The following is a 19120-nucleotide window of genomic DNA, read 5'->3' on the forward strand; positions in this document are numbered from 1 at the left end:
AAATATTCTCAGGTAATCATACAATCAAAACCTTTGCAAGCCCTGCAAACATCAATTTAGAACTTCAATGTGAATAGGTTGTACTCAGACTAGACTGAAATTTTAACTGTACATGTCCACAAATTACTGGGCTGTAAACAGACATTGTTCATAAGAATGAAAAATATTATCTACAAATTACCAAGAGAAACAAAACAGGCTTTGTAAAAAGGTTAGTAAGTGAAGTCCAAAAAAATGTTTAAAATGACACACTCTGCTGGTTGGCTTGCAAAGATTATTTTCTTCCTTCTTTTTGAATGTATAAAAATAAAAATATTTCCAGATGGAAAACTCTTACTAACACATACTGTACAGCTAGTCTATCTTAAATCAGAAGTAGTAATTGGGAAACAAAGGAGTGTTATAAATATTGTATTTGGATTACCTACACAATTTTGGGTATAAGACAGTGTTAACTATCATAAAAGCTTCATATGAGAGAACACTATATTTAAGGGATTTCTTTTCAGTTCCATGAGAAAGAGATAATGATTCCAGTCATACAAGAAAGAAAGGTGGAGCCATCAAAACTAATAAAACCATTAAGTTATTTAGAAAAAAAAGAAAGGGCAGGAAAAGAAGAGAGAGATGTGGTTGGGGTGGTGGTAGACAAGGGAAGTGATTGACTAAAACGCTACTTCATTTCCCAGAGTGATGACTGGTAATCCTGATGTTGCTAAATTACTGGTCTTCGCCTCTGTTATCAGTTGGCATGCTGATTGAGTATGCTCAAATTTGTATTTCAGCAATACTTCGGCACCATAGTTCACCATATTTAGAACTGAAATGAAATTAATAATAATAATGATGATGAAGAAGAAATAATTTCTTAATTCTTTAGCCTTCCTGTTTCCTCTGGCTGATGATCACATCTGAGAAAAAACTGCAATTGATGCCTTAGGTGTGTCAACACACACACACACATATATACACATGTATATAAATACACACATACACACAAGTGAAGAACAGCAAATGTTGACCCCCCTCATAAAAATAATCCCAGTAATTATAGTTCAGTCAGCCTGATATAGATATCTGGGATGATGTTAGAGCAAGTAATAGAGCACACAATGTTAAAAATAACCCGATTGCTAAGAGTCAACATGTCTTTGTCAAAATAGAGCACATGAGGCAAATGTTGTCTTCTTCTATGACAGGGTAACTATTCTACTGAAGAAAACAAATACTGACACTAATTTACTTTGATATTAACCAAATTATAAATGACAAGCAGTTAAAATGTGGTTTGGATAGCATTACAATAAGATGGATCTACAACTGGCTGGCTAGCCACAAAATATAAGGTGCATACAGGAATAAAACTCCATGCTTTGGGAGACACATCTGAGAAGGCCTTGGATGTGGTAGACAACAAACTGAACATGTGTCATTAATTTCAGTCAGCTGCTGGTAGGGCTAGTGCTGTTCTGGTCTTGATTAGAAGAAACCATGTATCAAAGACACATGAAGTCATTCATTATTTCTTTTTATATGGAACTAGTGAAATCACATCTAAAGTACTATGTACAATTCTGGGCATCACATTTTCAAAAGGTTATTGACATTTTAGCGAGGGTTCCAAAGACAGCAGTGTAGATAATCGAAGGACTAGAGCAAGGGTCCACAACTTCTGGTCTGTAGACCATAACTGGTCTGCAGCCTATTGAGATTTGGGCCGTGCAATTAGCAGTCGAGTGCACGAAACTCCATTTGCGCATGCACGTGATTAATTGGTGCAAATGCAAAACCATCCCTCCCTCCCCAGCCACACTGCTGCCAGTCTGTGGAATTGGAAAGATTAGGGACTGTTCGACTAGAGGACATACCCTATGAGGAATTTGAGATGTTCAGTCTGAGGAAATGAAAACTGAAGGTAGACATAGCTTTATTCTGATCCAATGAAGGAAGCTACATGGAAGATGATCAAGAACTATGGCCACAGAAATCGGAGTACAAAATAATGGATATAAGTTGCAACTGCTAACTGTTTAAATGTGAAGAAATCTTTTCTGACAATAAGACCTGTACAACAGGGGAATATTATAGAGATTGTGGGTTTTTCCAACTCCTGGAAAAACCACTGGAATTCCAGTGGTGGATGGACAGCCACAACTCATGGATAATTTAATTGATTCTCCTACACACTGCAGAAAGTTATTTATTTATTTACTGCGCTTCTAGACCGCCCCCTCTCCCAAAAGGGACTCGGGGCGGTGTACAGTCCATACAAGAAATACATCGTAATATAATTAAATAGCTAAACGATTAAACTTGTTAAATAGGTAGAAAGTTAAATATGGAGGAGGTTAAAAAGAAAGTTAAAAAGAACTGTACAGCTGAGTAAAGTATATATAAATATAATTTTAAAACCCCTAAAAATATCACATAAACTAAATTTAAAAGCAATTCCCCTAAAATAACCAGTTGAAAATATGTCTACCAGGAGGTAACAGTTATAATTATGCCAGGCCTGCTAATCGGAACAGGTGAGTCTTCAATTTTTGTCGGAAGGAGCGGAAGTCAGTGGTGGTTCTAATGTCGGGGGGGAGGTCATTCCAGAGGGTTGGGCCCATCACAGAGAAGGCCCTACTCCTTGGCGTCGCCCGTTGGCATTGCCTAGTGGATGGCACCAGGAGAAGCCCCTCCCTGTGAGAGCGAATTGGCCGCAGGGATGTGTGTGGGAGGATGCGATCCCGCAAGTAGCTAGGTCCTGTGTCATGGAGCGCTTTAAAGATGGTAATCAAAACCTTGAAACGCACCCGAAAAACCACAGGCAGCCAGTGCAGCTCGCGCAGGAGAGGTGTTACGTGGGAGTACCTAGTACTCCCCATCACAGCCTGCGCGGGTTAGGCCAAATTATCTTCTAAGTCTACAGTTCCACTAGTCTGTGATTAGCAAAACAGTATTTTCCAAAGGATCAGTCCTCTTGTGTTGCCTGAACCTGATGGACTGCTATTTTGGAGTTGTGGAAAATGGACTTATTAATTTACAGTGACCTTTGGAATCAAATTTTGAGTTTCATATTCAAATGCTGATCCTAGAATTGGGATATTTTCTGTAATTAAAAATATGGTTACATATAATTTGTAAAATATTAGTACATGCACACTTGCTAACTGGATTTGTTTTTCATAGAAAAAGAACCTGATAAATATATCTAAATTAAAAGGAGGTTTTTTCAAGTAATCCTCATCTTAACAGTAGTTCAGTAGATGAACTAAAATACAAAGGGCAGTATGGATATTTTGCCATGATTTTGTTTATATTATTCATAGATCTAAAATAAGACTATTACATGTAACTCCTCTTTATTATATCAAGAGACTGCACTCCTTTGATTCTGGAAAATAACTTAATAACTTTGATAATTAATTCAATATATGTAGAAGCTAATCCTGTTAAAGAACAATCCATAGTTTATTTCTGGTATCATTTGATAATGCATTAATAATTACTATGCAGTTATTGCAGAGGTTTCTTCTACAAATGACCAAGCATCCCAATTATCTAGCTAAAAAGTAAAGAATTCTTTTTCTGAAGATGATTTATAATTGTCGCATAGTATTTGTGAAAAGGCCTTCTCTGTTCCTAGTTGCATCAGCTTTAGAAATATTACATAAAAACATTTTGCTCTTTTTAATGACCTTAAAAAACTTGCAGATTTCACTGAAGCTCTCAAAGTTCTATTCTATAATTCAATGAGATTTAGGTATTTGTAACTAAATGTATAGAAAGACCCATTCAGTTCCTACTGCTAAATGTCACATTCTTGCCCTGTACATAGTATTAAGCTAAAAAGAAAATTGTAAGTGGCATTCAGAATTAATAGCTGTTATAAAAATAGTTTATCTCAACTGGAGTTGCCTACATGAGTTCACCAGTATGTGACCAACAATATAAAAACCTACCCCCGAGCTACATATGTGCTGTTACAGAAAACATAATCCCTATTAAACTATTATCTCTAAAAAAAATCTAAAGGGAATGCCAGAAAGACAATTTAAACAACATATTCATAGATAGATGATACTATCATTGTGTCACAGGACTGAAATACCCTGAAACTGTCTTGATGATATTTCATAATGCTTAGATAGATACATCTAAGTATGGATTGCATTTATTCATGTGCCAGAAATTTTCAAACTTTATGAAACAGTACTGGGATTTAATAAAATAAGAAAATGAAATTATGAAATTCTTCACACACCAATGAAAGTAATGGTTTCATTAATATTAGGGTCAATTCTTTTACGGGCAAAAGAATTATATTACATCCTAAATTGTTAATTTTTAGTTAAATTTTAATCTATACTAGAGAATCCATTGTGTGAGCCATTGTGTCCTTTGAGATAAAAACAGATTTAAGAAGAGTATATATCATAAATGGAAAAATAATTGTACTGGCAAACAAAGTACAATACTTAGTCAGCATTTAATTACCTAAACAGAAAAACAGAATGATGTGGGAGTGGGAACAACTTCCAACTTCCTGCTGGTTTTCCCATTGACTTCGCTTGTGGGAAGCTAGCAGGGGGCATAGGAGATTATGATTACATGACTGTAGGGATGCTGCAGCAGCCACAACTTTGAAATCATACTGGTGTGAACATCATAGAACTATCAATTTCATAGGAATAATGAGTCCCAGCTTTTTTTAATTTAACATATAATGGACCATCTGAACTAATATGAGGATACAAACAGGCAAACAGAGTGAGAAAGTTAGTAGTATATATGTATTAGATAAAACAGTGATATATCATTATGACTTTATAAAGTAAAATACAACTTTACAAAATACATTAGAGGAAGCAAAAGCTGAATTAATTTTAAAAAACATGTTTTTAATGGAAGGATGACTTTCCTTGCTTTTGCAGAAATTCTGAAATTTGCATTTCTCTTTGAAGACAGCCACACTCATTTAATGGAATTAGAAAGAGAGGAAAGCTGCTTTTTAGTTTGAAATGTATTTTCTTAAATTGCTTTTACAATGCTACAACTTGTGAATTTTCTCTCTGGAAAAAACAGCTCAGTGCTCAGGAAGGTGCTCTGACAACCGTCCAGATTGTTGTTATATTCAGGTCTTTTCCCGTGTAAGATTGAGATTGTCTTGGCAATGTTTCAGCAAGGTCTCTCTCGCCATCCTCAGGCTGGTGTTTTTGGCTTAGAGCGTGGTCGGAGTTGCCGTCTTTCTAAAAATCTTGGTGTGTGTGTGGAGTGCTGGCGTTGTTTCAGTAAGTGGATTGATTGGCTGTGTAGCTGTATCATGATTGGTAGATTGGTGCTGGCTGTGTGTCCATTGTTTTGTGTTGTAATGGCCTGGGTGGTGGGTGGGGCTCGCTTGTTGACTAGGGCTGGTTTCCAGATGTCTGGCAGGCGGGAGGCATCGTCACGTTTATTCATGTGGTGGAGGTGTTTCTCTATTTCAATAGCTTCCATAATTATTCTCTTGTTGAAGTGTTCAGTTTTGGAGATTAATTTGGTTCCTTCAAAATTAATTTCATGTCCTGTAGCTTTAAGGTGCTGGAAAAGGGACGAAGTTTTTTCTTTTTTTCTTACTGCGTTCTTGTGTTCTGCGATGCGTGCATTTATTCTTCTGTTCGTTTGTCCCATCTATGTTGCAGGGCAGATTTTTCATGGTATTTCGTAGACACACACACGTTTTCATAGGTATGCTGGCTTGTTGTATTTGGGTCTTTTCCCGTGAAAGATTGAGATTGTCTTGGCAACATTTCAGCGAGGTCTCACTCGCCATCGAAGATGGCGAGTGAGACCTTGCCGAAACGTTGCCAAGACAATCTCAATCTTACACGGGAAAAGACCCAAATACATTCCTGCATCTGAAAGAGCAAGGTTAAAATTGAGAGCAGAATAATAGAAAGGCATGGAATTGGATAGTGCTGAGCCTTAAAAGTATGAGTTGCATGACTGGAATAACAGTCCCAGAAAGGTTAAATAGAATGAAAATGCTTGTGAATAAGACATTTCGCCCATTTTCAAAAGTTTATTCTTCAATTACATGCCAGGCCCATACAGCCTTAGGAAGGTTTTTCTAGTCCTTGGTCTGTTCTGTGATCTTGACTGCCATTCCAGTACCAGGTATGATGCCAGTTCCTCCTACTTCTGGCGATAGTAATTCCAATGCCTGATCTTTTTTGTCTTTAAGAGCCATCTTCCTAGCCTTTGGGCTGACTCTTCTTCCCCAGAGTCCATCATTCCTGCCATTAACCTACCCTAACAGTACTTACAGGAGCTACTATTCCAGTCTTGTATCATTGTTTTTTACATAAGTAGATTCCTGTTCCTACTCCAGTCGCCCTTGTAGGCCCTTGGCTTATTTATATCCTACCTTTATTACTTTACAAATAACTCAAGGCGGCAAACATATCCAACACACCATCCTATTTCCCCTCACAAGAAGCCCGTTGCTCCTGGCCATTCTTTTTAACGCGAAGGCTTTTATTTCAGCCCCATTCCTGCCCTTCAATTCAAACCGAATCATTTATCATTGTACATGTTTGTAATTCACAAAGCAATGCAATCTATGCCAAGTCAGTTATTTCTATTAGCCCATTCCAACTTGTTTTCATAAGGCATTCCGGCAGTTTTATTTCAGGTTTGCACTGATTTCAACAGAGAGGAGTCTCGTCAACGGTCTTTCTTCGCTCCCCTCATTCCCCACGGAGAGATCCGGTTATTTCTTACGGCCATTCCGCGACCTCCCTTCTCACGTGACTCGGATCCACCATCGAGACCCCTCCCTTCCCCGCCCCAAGCTCTTAAGCCTCCGCCCGTATGTCACTTCCAAGGCTCCGCCCCCCGCCCAGACGAGACCGCGAAGGGTTCGAACACTTCCGGGTCGGCGAGGAGCGCTTCGTGACGTTGCCTAACCGTGTAGGAGCCTTACTGCCTGTTATTGTTCCTGCTCCCCCCTCCATCCCTCCCCCTTCGGTCGCTCCCATCTCTCGCCTCGGGACGTTTACGAGCCTCTTCGGAGACGCGGCGAAATAGCAGGGGAGAGAAAAGGAAGGGGGGTGCGCGCGCCGGCACAGCCGAAGGGCCGACGTGAGAGATTGCTGGTGACAGCTTCGGAAAGGGGGTGGGGGTGGGTAGTTGGAAGTCGTGCGGCGCGCGCGGAGGGGGGGGAGTGGAAGTCGCTAACGGCTTCAAATCTTACGTAGCGCGAGCTCTGACATAGAAGGGCGGAGGGGGCGTCACGTCACGCCGCGCCACAGAGGAGCGACAGTTCTACCGGAGAAAGCAGGAGGGTGAAGCGACGGGGATCGGGAAGACATGGCCTACGCGTATCTCTTCAAGTATATCATAATCGGGGACACAGGTGAGAAAGCAAAAGGGGGAGGGGAGGAGGGAAAGAGCCGCTGCGGAATTGGGAAGCCCGCCTCAGGGCCGAGCCGCCTGCGCAACGCCCGCCTCAGCCGCTCCATTTCCGCAGTGTTGGCTGCGCCGACGTGGTAGTGACTGCTGAAGAGGGGGAGGTGCTCGACTTAGGGACCGCCCGCAGCTTGACGCCGGCCTAACAAGGCCTACACCGGCGGCCGGGTCTCCGCCGTGGTTCCCATCAAGCCTCGGTGTTACTACCCCTCCAGTGCTACCCCCAATTTCGTTGAGCGGCAACGCCATTACCAACCTGGTAGATGTGAAGCACAAGAAAAGCGGTTGGGGTGGGTTAATGAGGGTTTTTTTTTAGGCCTGAAAGAGCGCGGTTAGGCGAATGCTTCGGTGAGGTTAAAAAAATATATGGTGACGGAGCGTGACAACGCCCCGAGAGTTTCCCATTCTAGACCTCAAACCTGCCACGCTTGAAAAGTTCCTGTCTAAATCTCCCATTACGTACAGTGAGGCTAAACACTTCTCTTGCGAAATTTTAGTTGAAGGTGCTCCAGCGAAAGTGCCATTCCTTGGAGATTGTCGAGTTAATGGACAAACACAAAGGTTTAGAATAGAGTTGCTCCGAAATTGAACTGAAAGGGTAGCCTTTTTTAACATAGTTCAAAACATAGTTTTTAACATAGTTTTTAACATTAAACTGATGATTTAGGCAATTACTTTCTTTTGGCCTCAGCATCTTAATGTGGAGACTATGCAGTCTCGTTTCAGCATTTGTAGGCTTGATTTTTTTTTTCGTATTGCTATACCTATTTGTACTGTTAGTTTATATTGCCCGGGTTGAGGTTAGTCTCTTGTTTATTATCCCTCTTGAAGTAACTTGACATATGATCTGTTTATACAGATATAGCAATGTGGTAATTAAATCTTCTGGATTCCATGTATTTGCGTTTCCTAAGAAGCGGTGGTTGCCTGTTAAAGTGGCTGTACTTGAAGGTGCATGTATCCCCAAACAAGACATTACTCATTTTGTTAATATCAGAAAGAGATATAATAAAGTTTGACATTATCAAGTACGTACAAAGCTAAAGCCAAATAGTTCCTTCAAACTTTAAAAAAAGCATTTGAAAGGGGATGGCTAATATATTCTGGTATTCTAGGTTTTTATATTTTCCTGTGAAATGTAATTTTTTTGTAATGATTTATGGAATTAGCCAACTTTCCCCAAGCAGACCAGATAAAGAATTATAAGAGAAGTCCAGAGTATAAGGGACATTGCAGCTGGTAGAAGGCTGATTTTTAGGCCTGGTTCATGCATAATGAAGTATACATACTGTAATTTGCTTTAGAGTAGACAGGATGTCCAAATATAATCATGTTGCTTATGTATAGCAGCTATAGTTATTCACGAAAGAGACATTAAACTAAATTTGGCAATTTAAAATGGTGCAATTATGTAATCCTGCCTTTATTAGCAATTGAGGAGCAATGGTGATTTTGATCCTTATTTTTCATTCTGAGATTACTAAAAATGAATGCTTGTTTATACAAAGCATAAACCTCTCCGAATGGTTTATAAAAGTTGATAAACCCAGGGACTCCCTGGTCAATATAAGTTGTAACAAAGTAAATTAAGATTGGGAAAAAGGAATCTAAAAGGAAATAGGCCTATATTTACATAGCTACAAACCTTGATTTGGAAGAAATCCTTTGGATCTGATCTTAACACAGCACACCTCTCTTCATTAAACAGCTGTTTCATTAACAATTGCATTAACTTTAATAAGTCAGCTCTTTCATGGAACAACACCCACCCACACACATATGTTGAGGCTCAAACAATAGCCAAGCTTCCTTAATACTAGAGCAGTGCTATGCAGATCTTCTGTATACTTTTTGAAGAATGCACAGAATATTTTTATTTTCGAACTTGAAATGATCTAAAATAGAAAAAAGACTATTTTGGTATATATGGAAATTTTATACAGGTTTTTTTTAACAGTGGGAAATTCACATTTGGGAGTGTAGTTGGACCATATTTGACTTTGGTGATAATTCATGTATTTCTTAAATAGTGGTACAAAAATAACACAAAAATATTAATGTATAAGTATTCGTCATTTATTGATGGCTCATTCCGCAACCATTTAAAGTTATGATGGTACGGAAAAAGAACATTTGCATGCTCACAATTCAAATGTTTGACAACCAGTGTGCTACAAGAGTTGCAGCTTTGTGTGGTCCCATGTTTGCCATTTGCTATCTTCACAGCTAGCTTTCAACAAGTAAAATCAGCAGGAAGTTGCAAGCTGCATTCACATGATGTTGCACTTAACCTAAATGGTTTGCTTAACAATTGCAGCCACAAGTGACATCAGTTGGGCACATCCATGCAATTTTCCACTTTATAACCATGTTGTATAGTGATGGGAGTTGCTGGTCTCATTTGTGGTTGGTAAGTTAGGACTATCTGTACTTAATAAAGGGCATATTTACTTTAGAAAACAAAGTTAAAATAGGGGATAGACCCAGTATGGGTAGCTGTTAAGATATTAAACAAAGACTGCAGAAATCCAGATTCAAATCCATATGTAGCTCAGCAGATGAACTTGGGAAACTCTTTTAAACCAATCAGTACAAAAATTAAAGTAATAGGAAGGATTTTTCACAGTTCTGGTATCCTGCTCCAGCAAATACTATATAATAGACTAAAAATGCTGAAGCAACAGCTATCCAAAATATTCAACCCTGCTTAAAAGTACGATGAAATAATGTTTTTGAACAGTTTTATGAAATATTAGGAGGCAAGGATCTGCTTGAACTTTGGAGGTGAAGAGTTTCAAAATACATTCTTGCATAGAATTATTTATTGGCATGGACGCACAAGGAATCTGCTGCCTAATCCACCCCCTTCACTTTTTGTAGACTCTAGGGGGCCATGTGAAGTTCTTACTGGATATGCAGATTCAAATTTAACAAGATGGTACTTGATGTAACAATATAATGGCTTGGAAGTCATCATTTTGAATTTGGTCCAGCAGCTTACTACAATAGCAACTAGTGCCCTGACTATGGAACAAGACAAGATCTATGTCTTTTCCTGTTCCATACGATCTTTCTGAAGTCACGTTAAATTCAAAAATGATTACATATTCATATTATAGTGTCAAATGTTTGTATTTGTACATCACCATTGTAAATCTCAGAGATTTCACATTATTCACATACATTTTTAGCATAAGTGTGTTAATAGAGTTCTTTGTGTGTGCTCTGTATGCTAACAGCATATCATTTCAGATATTAATCTGGAGAAGCAAAGCAAGTTCCCACAAGGGAATCTGTTTTCTGAGATGCCCTTAATTTCTTCCAACTATGAATAGATCTATAATGGAATTATTTTACAGTCTTTTACATAGTGTGCCTCATATTGATTAAAATATTAAATTAAAATATTCTTTTTATTGTAATTCTATTTCAGTGGTTAACTCATCTGAAAATCATAATTAAAATATACAGAATCTTAACATTGAAAATGGCAAATCAGTAATGGAAGGGTGGGAAGACGGAACAATCATAAAAGCTTTAAGTAATTTTGAAAAGTATAAATCAAGAAAGGGGGAAAACTTTTTTTAAAAGGTGTTGCAGCACCCACCATATAGAACATCATTCCTTATAAATTTCAGATGGCCGAAACATTCAGTACTCCATAGGGGAAAGATAAATATAAAGATGAAAGCATTCCAATAGATTGAACTATTTGAAAAATACTAATAATAGCATGGAATTATTAAATCCTATTAATAGATGAGATTTGGATTAAACAACCTACAAAATAGTGTAGAACAATGATGGCTAATCTTTTCCAGACTGAGTATCCAAAGCACGCCCAAATCCTCAGAATGCAATACACGTGCGGCCCCTGTGCGCATGCCCCACCCCCACATGTGTGCACCCTCCAGATGCGCCATGACCCCCATGTATGCGCATGCAGCCCCTGCGCATGCACCCCACGCATGTGCAGCAGAGTCCTGACGAATAGCTGGCTGACGGGATGTGCATGTGCGACGGAGCTGAACTAGGGCGATGGCTTGTGTGCCCACAGACAGGGCACTGCGTGCCACCTGTGGCACACGTGCCATAGGTCTGCCATCATGGGTGTAGAATCTTGTGTCTATTGAACACAATAACATAACATTCTCTAATTTTGTTGGGGAAAAATATGTGTAACTTTTGCTTTAGTAAATTATGGAATCTTCTTTAGCAGCCGTGATTTCAACCAAACTTTTCCTGTCCCTCTTGATGGTTTCTACAAATGACACATCACTCCTTATAGAACTGTTTCAACTCATTATTTTAGGACTTCTGTTGAGTTACAGTCAAGATTTTGACTTGGCTACTTCCCAATGTGAATTCTTTTATGCTTTAGCCATTCTATTGTAGTTTTACTTGTGTACATTTACTTGTGATCATTGTAGTACAGCATGACTCATTTGCTTAAGCTTTATTTCACGGACAGATTTGCTGACACTGTCTTATAAATTTTGCTGACAGAATCTAAAATAAGTTGCATGCTATCCAGGCCCACTCCAAATCCCATCTTATTCATATTTGGATGAAATCCTTTTGTTGCAATGCAGTCTTTCAAGGAGTCCCCCCCCCCCCCCCAATAATCTTCATTAATGCTAGAAAATTCCAGTCTTGTGTCATTCACTACGGAACGTAGTTTAAATAACCTTCTAAATCAGGGGTGTCAAACTCGATCCTATCGCAGGCCATATCGGGATTTTGTTTGCCCTTGGGGAGTCAGGGTGGGCACAGTCGGTTGTTGTGGTTGACGGGGTGGGCGGGACCGCAGTGGCCTGTTGCTGGGGCAGCATGGGCCAGTCCCTGGCCGTCTCTGGGACGGCCCCATGAGAAACTCTGGGCCTATCACAGGCCAGTTCTGGCCCGCAGGCTGTGTGTTTGACACCCTGTTCTAAATCATTCAGGTGAATTTTAACAAACTTGAGAAAGGGGGCAGTATGTTTTCTAAAGAGCAGTAATTTTACTAGCCTCCCATGTGCACCATTCTTGTTCAGTGTTTTCTTTATGGGAGATGCTGGCATTAGGCAGAGCAAGAGTAACATTCAATTCCTTTATTGCTACCTGAGGTCCTTTACCACCTCCCAAGGTATTGTATGACTTGCTCTTGGAGAAATTTCATTGGACAATTACTCTTGGGAAGGGAAGCAATAGTACTGTATTTTCTCTACTTGTATACACTGTCTTTTACCATGGGTTGTTAGAGAGAAACCTACTTTGTTCCAAGGCAAATCCTTTTTAAGTAACGCATTACTTAATAGCAGATATTGCATGGGTTGGTTTCAAATGTGCAAAGTCATAACTTATTAAATATGCATTTGCTATATATTCTGGTTTACACACTATCAAGTCCCAAAACAGGTTTGGCTAATTTCTTTCCTTATCAAGGACAACATTCATTTGAAGATATTTGTTGAGAGCTACATGCCAGATGAGGGCAGTGTGGATGCAATAATGTAATAGGGCCACTGTTCACTTTCTGATACTTTTTTTTCTTTTCTCTAATATTTTTCGGTGGAAGGATTACCATGTAATCATTTGCAGACAAGGAACAAGGCTAGAAAAGAATGAACACTCTTGATTCCAAGATATTATAAAATCCTGGAATCTGGTGGGATATGATTAAAGCTTAAATGATGTTTATTCAGGAGACACAATAAAATGGTGGTGGAGTATTTTTGTATGTAAATAAGCCATGTGTCCAAAAATATGACTTAAAATATGGAACTTTTGTTGAAAGCTTTTAGGTAGGATTAAAAATCCTAAAAAACAAAGTCATAGCTACGTGGGAATTTTATTATAAGACATTGAGTGCTAAATTTAAAGGATTTAGATTTTTAAATCATGTCCCAAGTTTTCAAAGAAGCAGACTATAGTGATAATATTTGCTGAAAAATTAATAGAACTAGTAATGGGAGGCCCAGCAAGTTTCTGATTTCTCTTCCTGACAATTTCATTTCTCAGAATTGCAAGAAGAAACAAGGGTTTCAGCTATCCTGGATCTAATCCTGATCAACAGAGAGGAATTAGTCAATGGACTGGAGGTGTGTGGTACTCATGGGAAAGCAATCATGTCATATTGGAGTTCAAGATAATTTATGAAAAGCTGAGCAAAGACAGTCATATACCTTGGCATTCAAGAAGGAAGATTTTAAGATTTTAAAAGTTGGGCATCATGCCACACCATGAAATCTTATGATAAATAAGTGAAAAAAAAAAGGTTGGGAAATCTCCCGAAACAAGATACTGAAGAAATAGGCGCAAATAATTTATAAAACAGTTTAAAATGGGAGAAATTTTAGCAAGTCTGCATGGATGAATAGCAATACCTATTGGCTGAAGCAGAAAAAGAAATACATAGAAAAAGGAAAAGGAGGGTAGTAAGGGAGGAGTAACAGGATTATTTGAAATTTGAATAGCTAGAATAGAAAATACTGTTGTTAAGAGGCAGCATGGTTTCTTAAGAATAACTTGTGCCAGAATAGCATTATCTATTTTTATGATGGAGTTTGTTAACCAAGAGAATGCTGTGTAGTAAACCATATAACAAGACTTTCATCATAACCTTGCAAACAGTGTAATATAAGACTAGAGCAGGCTTTCCCAAACTCTGTGATATACCCCCCTTGGGAAGACACAGACAGGGTCCAGGGGAAATATGAGGAACCTTTTAATTACATTGCTACAATTAAATCCTCCTTTCCCAGTTTCATTGCATTGTCATTGTTTATTTGTGTTTATTTTGCAGTTTGAATTTTGGGTGGAGGTGTATATATTAAGAGCGCACTAAAGGAAAGTGTGATGGTAAAAAGTTTAGGAATCCCTGGGCTAGAAGATTTTGAGATTTGGTGGACTTGTAAATGATTCTGCATTGATTTAAAAGAAAGTATTGAGTGAGGTCACAACTGATGTGATAGTGTTCAAAAGTAATAAAGTACTGCATTTAGTTAGGAAAAAAATTAATTGAATAGGTATACAACTGTAGAGTCTTAGTTTTGTGGCAATATCTGTATGAATGGTCAGTTGAATGTGAACAGCCAGTGTGATGCTGCAGTAAAACAGCCAATACAATTTTGGTCTGCATTAGCAAAAGTATTATAGCAAAATTACATGAGGTAATAGCTCTGTTGTACTCTGGGCTAGTTAGAGTACTTGGAGTACTATGTCCAATTGAAATGGGCATAGTAAAGCTGGAGTGGATTTTTAAGAGGGATTATGGGGTTGGAAATTTATCCTCATGAAGAATAGTTTAAAGCAAAGGTTCCGAAACATTGTCATGAAGCTATTTTGTTTATTAAGTAGTAAAATATCTTACAGCATCCTTGTTGTTTTGCTGGATTACTATGGCACATGATTTGGGAACACATGTTCAACTTGCAAAACATAAGATTTAAAGAAGATAAAATACTCTTTGAAATTAAAAGGAGATTCAAACTTAATAGCATGAAAAAATTTTTGATGGTAAGAGCTGTTAATAGTCTGACTAGAGCAGTAATGGATTCCTCCTGCTTAGGTTTTTTGCAAACAGTGATGAGATAGTTGCCTGTTTGGGAGTAGTTTACTAAATTCCTCTATGAAGTAAAAAAATTGACTATGTCACCTGTAAGGTATACTCTAGAGCAGGCGTCCTCAAACTTTTTAAACAGGACAATTCAGGGTCCCTCAGACTGTTGGGGGCCGGGCCGGCTGGGTGGGCGTGGCTAGGTCATGTGACTAGATGGGTGTGGCTAGGTCATGTGACTAGGTGGGTCTGGCCAATTTAACAGTCCATTAAACAATGCACACAAATTAAACTTTAATTTGTTTTGTTCCTGGGGTGTTTTATTTCTTTTTGTTTGCATTTTGCTCTTATGGTTGCTTTTTCTTTTTTCTAGATCATATTTTCAGTTGTTTAGTAGTCTAGTGGTCCACTTCACAAACTCAGTTTTGCAGCAATTCTTTTCAGCCCCAAGGAACTTGAGAAATGTCTCTTTGTCTCTTTCTGTCTCTATATCTCTTTTCCTCTGTCTCGCCGTTTATCTCTGTTTATCTTCTCGATAAAGAAATGAAAAATGGCCCATTTTTACAGTTTTTTGGTCTCCTGGGGTATCTCTGTACCCTGTTTTTACCACCACCACCCTCTACAAGCATTCTGCAGGCCAAAAACAGGCAAAAACAGCTCATTTTTGGCCAAAAATTGGCCATTTTCACCCTTTTTTTTCCTCCTGGGATGTCTGTGCATCCTGTTTTTCACACATCCACACACCCGAAGCATTCTGCAGGCCAAATCCAGGCAAAAACAGTTCATTTTTTGGCCTCCCATTCTGAAACTGAATTACCATTTTGGTCTGTGTGCATGTGTGTGTGATAGAGAGCAGGATCTACATTTTTTTCTAGGTTTTTCCTCCTGTATAAGGAAAACATCAGAGAAAGAGAGTAGTTTAGAAGCTGAAAAGTACATTTTTGTAATTATCATGACACACCAGTCAGTTTTTGGGAATAGATATGGATTTTTTTTCTCAAGCTCAAGCTAGGATGTTGTTTCCAAATGTGGGTCTTGAACACTAGGAGGAATAATGCCGAGTAGAAACAGAGTACCTTCTTTTTCAATCTATAGCCTTGGTGCTGACAAAAGCCACTTTTCAATATGGCAGGTTTTGTTGTTTTCATGTAAAAATATTGTTATTGTAATAACATAATATATGTTATTTTCTGACCTATGTCAATGAAATCTTATACTTCCTAAAATGCTAGTAAAATGATTGACATGCCTGTTTGAACAAAACTTATACAGTGATTATTTTTTGTATTTTAATATACAAAAAATATTTTTAAAAGGAGAAAGAAGTTTCCATTGAATAAATAATTAGTGATTGGAATTTGTGTAAAGTAAGAAGGACCTTATTTGGAACATTCTTAGACATTCTCACATGTCATAGTTTCTTGGACTAATAATTATTAGTCGCAGTCTAGAACTGAAAAAGGGATTGCTTCTTTTTTGGTAATGGCTATTTTGATACCAGCCTGTTTGAAGCCTATTTTACTTAACACACTATAAAATTAAGTTCAGTTATGTACATCCCTCTATCACTTGATTGAGAATTGTCATTTAGCAAATATAGCAGGATAGATATGTTCTAAGAAAAGTCTTTATAAATGTTACAAGAATCTTAATCTTAACTGCAAAGACTTTACATACATTTCTAACAAAATAGGGAACTTCTCAAACTTTTGAATGATACAATCCTAACAATTATGCAAAGTAGGTAAAGTTTTTCTTAAAGTATATTCTGTTCTCAACATGCAGTTTGTCCAAATGTATTTGGAAAATAGAATGATTTAATGTGGGCCAGATCAACAACTGTCTGCTCCTACTTTGATCCAAATCTGAAATCTAGAGAAATGAACTTACTCTGTTGTTAAATAAGGAACCATACATACCTATTATAAGTTTTTGCTTTTTAACAAGGAATAATATTTTTAACTAAAGTAGGTTCTTCCAAGCAATTGCTGCCTGTCCAGAAATTTTTTAAAGGCAAATATAATTTATTTGATTGTTGTATATTTATTTATTTATTTATTTCTTAGATTTTTATAATTCAGTATTATTTATAAAAACCTGGGGTCAAGACTGGTTAATAGGTATAAGAGTTTAGTGGCGGGCGAGGGGGTTGGTAAGGAAAGTCTTTAAAAATTGGAAACAGTGATTCTGTTTGAATTGTGTTTTTTTATTCTTTGGCTTTAATCACTCAAAAAATGGATAATAATCTGACCAGATACAGAAGGGTAATGTGGAGTTTTCAAAGTTAAGTTATTCTTTTAAAAATCTGCTGAATCCAAAGAAAAATAAATGAAGAACACCTTTTGCACCCTTACCAGCAAATAGAAAGTACACCCAGTAGTCCTGCTGCAAAGCCCCTCACCTCTCTCCCCATTCCATCCCAAAGGGGCTCCACAGGACTTGGGCCTGTTCCGATGCATCACGAACACGCTCCAATTCCTTGCAGAAAGGAATTCTTTCAGAGCTTTCTGCCCCAATCAGCTGGCTGTTGGAAAACCACAAGGCTCTCCTGCCTCTTTGGGAAACCAGAACCTGCATGCTAAGGCAGTGGCTACAGGATGAGCTTTCCAAAATCTTTCCCTTGCTTTAAACCCCTTCCACCCCACCTCCAATTGACATTTCTTAAAGAAAACAAAAATATAAAAAACATAAAAAGAAAAAAGGCTGGGAGAGGGAAACTTGTTCATCTTTTTCTCTCCCAATCCCGTTAGGTGTTGAAACTAAATTCCCCACCTCCGTCCTCCAATTTCTATCCCCTTTAACAATTTAATTTATTAACTTCCTGCATGTGTGGAAAGATGGTGACAAAATTTGTAAATTACTTATCTTGACTCCACTAAAGAGTAGAGGAAAGGAATGCAGCAAGCGAAGAAATTTTCTGCAACTTTTTTCCTTGAGGAGGAAAACTCCCCTAGAACTCCCCTAAAAGTGTTTTGCTGTTTGTCTAACTGCCTTTAGAACCTAGCTAGGATTCTAAAGCCAAGTCCTAACTGGATCCTAAAGGCAGTCATACAAACAGCAAAAATATTTTCAAGGGTCTACTTCTATCCAATTTGCTGCATATGTTCTGTTCTAACCGGCTAAATTTTTTAAGATGATTTTTTTATTTTAGCTTCTCCAAACAAAAAACTGCAGAAAGATTTTCTTTACTTGCTTCATTCCTTTCCTTTACTCTTCAGCCTGGCACTTGCTTCTGGGCCACAGCCATGCTGTCTAGGGACACTGGGGGATGGAGCAGCTTGCTTTCATTTCTAACGTGACAAAGTTTCCAGATGGAGGTCTATGGTAAAAAGTAAGTGAGTGATTGGCAATTGAGGTGAGGAGGCCTGAAGCAGATGGGCTTATATCTGCACTAGGCCTTCTAGAATCTCCCCATATTTGAGGCACCCCATGCTCATTTTAACGACCTGCACATTCATTTAACAACTGCACTAGGGAGAGTAGGGATGGTTGGTTGTAATGCGAAGCAGTTCATTTAATATTTGTCCTGACTTCCAGCCATAATGGGCAGGCTCCATTATGGTTGTAACTCGAGGTCTACCTGTATATATGTAGATTCTAACTATCACAGTATCATGGGAATAATTAGTTCTAAGTCACTTTTGTTTTTGCTATATGTGCACATTAAAATGATTTGCTGATAATAAGATTTAGCAATAGCCTTTTTAAACTTCAGAAACATGCTTTAATGAGTGTGTACCTTTAAATACTTCCATTTCTGTAAATATTGTATGACTGCAGATTCTTGAAATTCCTGTTTTTCAGGTGTTGGAAAATCATGTTTATTGTTGCAGTTTACAGACAAAAGGTTTCAACCAGTTCATGACCTTACTATAGGTAAGTCCTTAGTAGGTAAATGATGAAAGATGAAACATTTATACATAAATGGTTCTTAATCCATTTAATATGTAATTTAGGTATATACTGAACAGTTATTATTTCCACAATTATAATTACATTTGTATATAATTACTGTTTTTCATAGTTGTATGAAAAATTTAGGGAATTTTAGCTTACTGTGGGCAAACTGTTGATTCATGTGATTCATCTGCTCTACTATGTGATTTTTGATTGGGCCAGGAAACATGTGCTTAGCAAATAAACTGG

General features: G+C 38.0%; 1 protein-coding gene across 6 annotated transcripts in view; it reads left to right on the top strand.

The window, feature by feature from the left end:
• The first annotated feature begins 6842 nt into the window (after positions 1-6842).
• RAB2A (RAB2A, member RAS oncogene family) overlaps positions 6843-19120 on the top strand; it is a 43971-nt gene continuing 31693 nt past the window's right edge. Inside the window, exons 1-3 of one of the 6 annotated variants that reach the window (XM_081950319.1) lie at positions 6843-6939; positions 7227-7384; positions 18779-18850. In XM_081950319.1, the coding sequence (XP_081806445.1) occupies positions 7339-7384; positions 18779-18850 (118 nt within the window). In that variant the 5' untranslated portion in view covers positions 6843-6939; positions 7227-7338. The other 5 variants (XM_081950320.1, XM_081950321.1, XM_081950318.1 and 2 more) reach the window with 5 other exon arrangements.

This window comes from Natrix helvetica (genome assembly GCF_964273705.1).
Source record: "Natrix helvetica genome assembly, chromosome: 4".
Taxonomy (NCBI): Eukaryota; Metazoa; Chordata; class Lepidosauria; order Squamata; family Natricidae; genus Natrix; species Natrix helvetica.